Source organism: Mesoplodon mirus (assembly GCF_964341445.2).
Source record: "Mesoplodon mirus genome assembly, chromosome: 19".
Lineage (NCBI taxonomy): Eukaryota > Metazoa > Chordata > Mammalia > Artiodactyla > Ziphiidae > Mesoplodon > Mesoplodon mirus.
In genome coordinates this window covers 29359123-29366028 of record NC_138995.1, presented here as the reverse complement: position 1 = coordinate 29366028, position 6906 = coordinate 29359123, and the positions used below count along the sequence as shown (strand labels likewise).

At 53.6% G+C, this 6906-nt stretch overlaps 1 protein-coding gene across 1 annotated transcript in view; it reads left to right on the top strand.

The window, feature by feature from the left end:
- Positions 1–5173: 5173 nt before the first annotated feature.
- Positions 5174–6906, top strand: part of SLC6A2 (solute carrier family 6 member 2) — a 37415-nt gene continuing 35682 nt past the window's right edge. Inside the window, exon 1 of the mRNA XM_082606724.1 lies at positions 5174–5459. Within this exon, the coding sequence (XP_082462850.1) occupies positions 5186–5459 (274 nt within the window). The 5' untranslated portion in view covers positions 5174–5185. The remainder of the gene's footprint in view (positions 5460–6906) is intronic.

The following is a 6906-nucleotide window of genomic DNA, read 5'->3' as shown; positions in this document are numbered from 1 at the left end:
AAAAGATGAAAAAAAAAAGAAAAAAAGAATCAGAAAGAAAGAAAGAGAGAGAGAGAGAGAGAGAGAGAGAGAGAGAGAGAGAGAGAGGGAGGGAGGGAGGGAGGGAAGGAAGGTGGGAAAGAAGGAGCAAAGGAGGAAAGAAGGAAGGGAGGAAATGTACAGGCGAACCTCTCCTCCTCTCTGGCCTTATTTTCCTCATCAGTGCAATAGAGGTGCAGGTTCTGATAGTATCCTCAGGACACTTCCAGGACCAAGCCACTTGGATTCCAAATAACCTCCAGACCAGCCTTTGTGTGTCAGGGTCTTGGTGTCTGCAGGGAGATGGCCAGAGCTGGGCTGACAGCACCAGCCATCACCTTGTGCCCATGGCCTGTGTCACCAAGTGCCGTGGTAAGTAGAAGTGACGCCTCCCCAGGGATCCCGTTAGCTCTGATAATGCTCCAGCCGCCTGCCCACCCACTTGCCCTCAGGCCACCTGGAGGGGCAGGAGGCAGGGCACAGAGAGAAGCCACATGGCCCCATGGCTCTTGGAACTGAGGGCAGGGAGTCTGGGCCAGAGATGGAGAGAGATGCCTTCCCCTTCAGCACAGCCGCGGGCTGGTATCCTCACTGCTGTCCTCCAGAAGTCTCTGAAACCACAAAGTGGAACCCTCAGGACTTGCTGGCCACCCCTCCAGTGATGTGCATGTATGGGGGTGTGTCTCCCTCCATCTCTGTAGCGAACACTTCCACTGCCTCACCAACACCACTCGTCATCTACTATTCCTGCCAACGCAGACCTGACCCACCAGCTTCCTACTGCCCTTACCTGGGACTCTGATGGGAGCCTTTTTCTGGCAACAGGAGCTCGCTCAGCCCACACACCAGACAGGCTGGGAATGCTGGGAAGTTAGCACCCTTCCAGGGAAGGCTGAAGGGAGCAGCCTTCATGGATAAATACTCCAGCTTCCTTGCCCGGGGATGGGACAACTCCGAGGCACAGTCAATGCTGTCTCCCAGAAGTTCCCAGCAGGACGGACCAACAGCTGCCCACAGCCGTAACTACTTTTTTTTTTTTTTTTTAACATCTTTATTGGAGTATAATTGCTCTACAATGGTGTGTTAGTTTCTGCTTTATAACAAGGTGAATCAGCCATACATATACGTATATCCCCATATCTCCTCCCTCTTGCGTCTCCCTCCCACCCTCCCTATCCCACCCCTCTAGATGGTCACAAAGCACGGAGCTGATCTCCCTGTGGTATGTGGCTGCTTCCCACTAGCTATCGATTTTACATTTGGTAGTAACTGCTTTTTAACGTCCCCTCTGTTGGGTTCCTTCCCTTTCTTACCTCCCCCCTCCTCTGTCAGTGCTTCCAGTATCCCCTCCTAAATAAACTTCTTGAATTCGATTCTTTGTTTCAGGTTCTGTTTCTGGAAGAATCCAACAGAAAAAAAAAACCCAACCAAAGACACCAAACCCAACCAACAATTGAGATCTCTCCTAGTTCTGTTGTGTACACATTTCTGGAGTGCAAGCTATGTAACAGGATATATCAGGTACTGTCCTTTTCCCTAGTAGGGAGGTCACACAGATAAAGTACTAGGCAAAAATACAAAGCAATATAAAGGAGGAGTTTACTCTCTTGTGGGAGGTGGTTATCGGGGAAGGCTTTACAGTGGAGGTGACATCTGAGGTTTTAAAGGATGAATAGGAGTTCTCCAGGTAGACAAGAGGAAGATGGACAGCCTACTTAAAAATCCAGAAGTGTAAAAAGGCACAAGGTGTCCAAGGAACCATTAATAGTTGAGTATCTCTCATGTTGCTGGAGAATAAAGCACATTTTGGAGATGGTAAAGGAATTTTAAGAAGGATGAGGAGAGAATTGGTATAGCAAGAGATGTGGTTAAATAGGCAGGCAGAATCTTGCCTGTACAGCTGAAGGTGTTTTGATATTATCTTGGAAAGGTTGGAAGATTTTAAGAAATTATCTTTTTTCTGATTGCATAAGTATCAAATGCTCATTGTAGAAAAGTTGTCAGATAAAGAGAAGTATAAAGAAGAAAATAAAATTACCTCAAATCCAGGGTTAATTAAATCACATTGATGTGTTGTTGTCTCTCAGAGGAGTTTTATGCAGAAGAGTGAGGTGATCAGATGAGTTTTAGAAAAGGCTCTGGCAGCTGGTGAATATCATGTGGCTGGAAAGATACTGGACACGGGGTAACCAGCGAGGAGGCTGCTGCAGTGGAAGGTGATGGGTGGGGACCCTCTGTGGGGATGCTGCAGCAGTGGGAATGGGGCTTCGTAGCAGATTTAAAGGTGGGACTCTCAGGACCAGTTGGATGGGACATGGGGTAGAAGAGAGGAGGGGAACATGACTCCCAGAGAGATTCTGAGTGTCTCCATCCATAAGCTGGTGGAGGAGACACAGGCTGGGAGCCAGGAGACCTGGGTTCTCACTTCAACTCTTGTCACTTCCAACCTGTGAGACTTCACAGCCACAGTTTCCTGACCCCCAGAATGGAAAGATGATTCCATTCCTGCTTTCCTCACAGGTTTATCAAAATGTTCCACGGGTCAGAGGAGATGAACGTCCTTGATGGGTGTGGTTCCAGGCTTTCCTCCTGAAACCTCCTCCTTTCTCTGACCATCAGCCTCCAGAAGGCCAAGGCTGACCCACCACCCCACTATTTTCCCTTTCTCTTCTCTCTGCATCCTTCACAGAGGACATCTGTCATGCTGGTCGCCCTGATGAAAATGCTCTAAACACCCTCATGCACCACCATTAATTCATTCACCTTATATAACTGATGCCCTAGTATGTTCCAGATATTAGGAATATGGTAGTGTATAGGACAGCCAAGGTCCCTGTCCTCATGGAGCTCATAAGCCACCAAGAGGAGACATATAATAGATAAACAAATTTTAAAATTTGGATAGTGATGTAATGAAAGGAATAAAACAGGATGATAGGGTGATGTGATAGAGAGTGGGCATACACTTTCAATTTGAGTGGTCAGGAAGGGACCACTGAACTGAGACCTGAACAACTCAGGCAGAGGAAACAGCAAGTGTAAAGGTCCTGAGGTGGGTTTGAGCTTGGAATGTTTAAACAAAAGAAAGGTCGGTGTGCCTGGGCTTATTCAAACTCCTACCTATCCTGCTTAAGAGTTGTCACCTCTGTGAGGCCTTCTTGGATCACCACCCCACCCATTACTCGCTAATTCAGCTGCACCCAATTTCCACACCCTTGTGGTCACAGCTAATTCTGACCATGCTGATTTGTGATCAACTCTTTACACACTGGACTGAGAGCTCCTTGAAGCTAGGGACTATCTCCATAGCTCCACCAGCCAGCACGCTTCAGGCGTATAGCAGGTGATCAGCATCTACTGATGAATGAATAAATTAACCAATAGGTAAACAAATGAATGAATATCAGGTCCAAATGGCTCACTCCTTTACTTGCTTAAACGTCGCCTTCTCAAATTCCCTGGTCACACTGCAACTGCACCCTCACCCCACACAGCACTCCCTATCCTCTCATAGTACAGATCACCTTCTGATATACTATATAATAATGTGTTTACTTGTTATGTTTCTTGTTTTCCCCTGACTCCCCCTGACAGATTGTAAACACCATCATGTCAGGGATTTATTTTTTAAGGGATTTTTGACTGAGTTGTCCACTAATGTATCTCAAGAGCCTAGAACAGTGCCTGGCACATAAATGGCATATGTAGGAACACGTGAGCAAAGGGGTGCATGAATGGGTGAATAAATGAATGAATAGCGACTCTAAGCCTCATACAACAGGGGTCACAACCTCAAATCCCTTGCTAGCCTGCCCATAACAAACAGACGAAGGAGTAAGTGCCCAGTGGTGACCTTTCAATTCGAGCCAGCTAAACAAAACCCACCCAATGGCCTGCAGGCCCTCAGTGTGCCTTCCTAGGCACTGAACAGAACATTCCCATTTTGTTGGTGGAGAAACTCTGGCCAGGTAGTTTAAGTGGCCTGCGGCGGATGACAGAGCTGGTACTGAACCGTCGTTGATCTCCCCAGTCCTTTCCCCGTCCCCTCTCAAACGCGACTCAGATCCTAGTTCTGAGAGTCTCGCTCTCTTCCCGAGGTCAGAGGTCAGAGCCTGGTGCCCCCAGGAGCTGAGTCTGGTGTCCCAGTGCGTGCTGCAACGGGAATGGGCGCCCGGGGCCCGTGAGTCGCTGGGAGTGGGACTCCCGCCGTCCCCCGAGCCCGCGCCGCGCTCCCGCCCCTGCCCATCCCCGGCCGCGCTGTCAGTCTCCATTAGCGCTAACAGGCTCCAGACAGAGCGGGCCCGGCGCTGGGTTAATGCAATCGGCGCGTTACCTGGGGCGCAGGCTACATTACCAGCCCGGCCCCCGCCCGGCGCGGTCAGAACCAACCAGCCTGCGCCCCGCCGGCCGCCCCGCGCTTTCAGCGCTCCTCGGGCCGCGCCCGAGCGCCACGCGGCGGAGCCCAGCCCCAGCCCGCGCCCCACAGCCTGGGGAGGCGAGGCGAGGCGAGGCGAGGCGAGGCGAGGTGAGGCGCGGCGAGGCGGGTCCGGAGCAGGCAAGGCAGGGCGCACGGCAGCCGGGATCCCGTCGCCGCCGAACACGTGAGTGCGCCCTGCGCGCGGAACCGAGCTAGGTGTGCCGGGGAGGCCCAGGTTGGGATGCGCAGAGCTAGGGTGCCAGCGAGTTTGAAGTGCAGAGGTAATAAGTGTCCGGGGAGACTCCTGGGGCTCTCGGACGTGGCTCAGACCCGAGCCGAGGGTAGGGGGCAGCAAGCTGCACCCGGCCGGGTCACCGCCCTGGGAAACCTCTGCCTGGATGTGTCCAAACTCCGCCGTTTGGGGACAAGAGAGAGCAGGTGAATGAGGGAAGAGCTGCGGGGTGCCTAGCAGGATCCCTAGAGCGGCAGGGGTGGTCTCCACCTCGAAGTGCCGTCCCAGTCGGGCGCCCCACTACCTCTGCTTCCAAATTTTTCCAACAGACGCGCGCCCTTTTCTAGGAACCTTGCGTCCGCTCAGCGCGCGCCGACCACAGTATCCCGGCGCTCCCGGGAGGCCTCGGGAGGCGCGGGCAGGGTGGAAGGGCCCAGCGACCGCATCTTTTCCTTTGATTCCAGCAGAGCCTCGGCGTGCTCCCAGTATCATCGACTCCCCTCTCGCCAGCCGCACCCATGCTTCTGGCGCGGATGAACCCGCAGGTGCAACCTGAGAACAGCGGGGCGAGCCCGGGGTCGGAGCAGCCCCAGCGGAAGCGCAAAGCTGCAGAACTCTTGGTGGTGAAAGAGCGCAACGGCGTCCAGTGCCTCCTGGCATCCCGGGACGGCGATGAGCAGCCCCGGGAGACCTGGGGCAAGAAAATCGACTTCCTGCTGTCGGTGGTCGGCTTCGCCGTAGACCTGGCCAACGTGTGGCGCTTCCCCTATCTCTGCTACAAGAACGGCGGAGGTGAGCCCCCTGACGGGCTGGGGGTTTGTACTTGGGAGGCTACTTGAAGTCCACAGCGGTGGCCGGGAGAGGAGCTGGGATACACGCGGGAGAAGAGGAGGCAGAAGGGCAAGTCTGGGACGCAGGAAGGGACTGGATGGGGCTCACGGGAAAAGGAGTCCCCTGTGGAACAGGGAAATCGAGGCATGACTTTGGACAGTGTTCGGCGCATGCGTGGAAGGACCAGGTTGGGTGAGGAATTCTGACCTTTTGGTGGTCCGCGGGAAGGGAGGTGGGGATCTGGAGAGCTCTTGACTGGGCGCCAAAAGTGCCCACGGTGACCCCAACTCCAGCGCTTCAGGCTTGATAAAGGACTTGGGTACCCTGAAGGCACTTGGGAGGCCCTGCTCCCTTGGGGACAGAAACCCTGGAACAGAGACGCATAAAGAGAAGCTAGTGGCAGAGAGAACTCCACTCTCAGGTTGGTGGTCCTTTGGCTGGAGCGACCAGAGCACACAGCCTAGGCGGGATTGCATCAGTGGGTACCAAGAACTGGCCTGGTCCTTGAGACAGGAGGCCTGGGTGATTGGGATGAAGCCTCTACCTCCTGGGGTCTTGGCCACGTTGCAGGGTGGAGTGGGAGGAAGGCCTGGAGGAGACCCCAGTCCAGCAACCAGGCTCTCTCCCCCTCCTCCTTCTGGGTGACCGATTACTGTCTGCCCTGGGATGAGAGCCTAGACATCAACTATAGACTACTCAGGGGGCAGAGTCCTGGGGGGAGCAGCCCAGGGGGCAGGATACTGGGGCCTAAAGCCCTAACTCCTTCCTGAGAGCTTTTGCCCAAACCACCCCAGACCTGCCCCCTTTGCTGGGATGAGCTCAGGAGTACCCTGTAGAGAGCCTGGGAAAATGACCCAGAGGAAGCAGTCGGCAAAGGGGGGCCACCAGCAACCGAAACACTTTTCTATCCACTGGGCCATCTGCCTGGCAGGGGCTCTGGCTCAGGACTCCAGGGGGTCAGAGGGAGGTAGGGTGAGGGTTTGGAGCTAGAGGGAAAGCTCATGACCTTGTTCCATAGGGTCTGGGACCCTGCTGATTGCTTCAGTGTGTACTCTGGACACTTGCTTTGGGTGAGGAATGGAAAACAGATGATCCAGAGGTGAAACTTTTCCTCGTTTGACTGCTGCAGCTTCTCAAGAGTTTCTGGTCAGGTTTAAGCATTCTGGCCCTTTGGACTCAAGGAGGGAGGAAATGCAGATTCTCTGTATTTTTAGCAGACAGGGAGATGAGGAATGAAAGACAGACTAAGAGAACCTAGGACGCTCTGTCTAGCATGTTCTCCATGACTGTCCGAGGCTGCGTGTCCCTAGACAGCAGAAGGTTCTATCATTAATCAGCAATGCTTATTGGGTTCCTCTTGGCATGAGGTACAGTGCTAGGCTCTGCAGGGGTCACCTAGATGTATTAA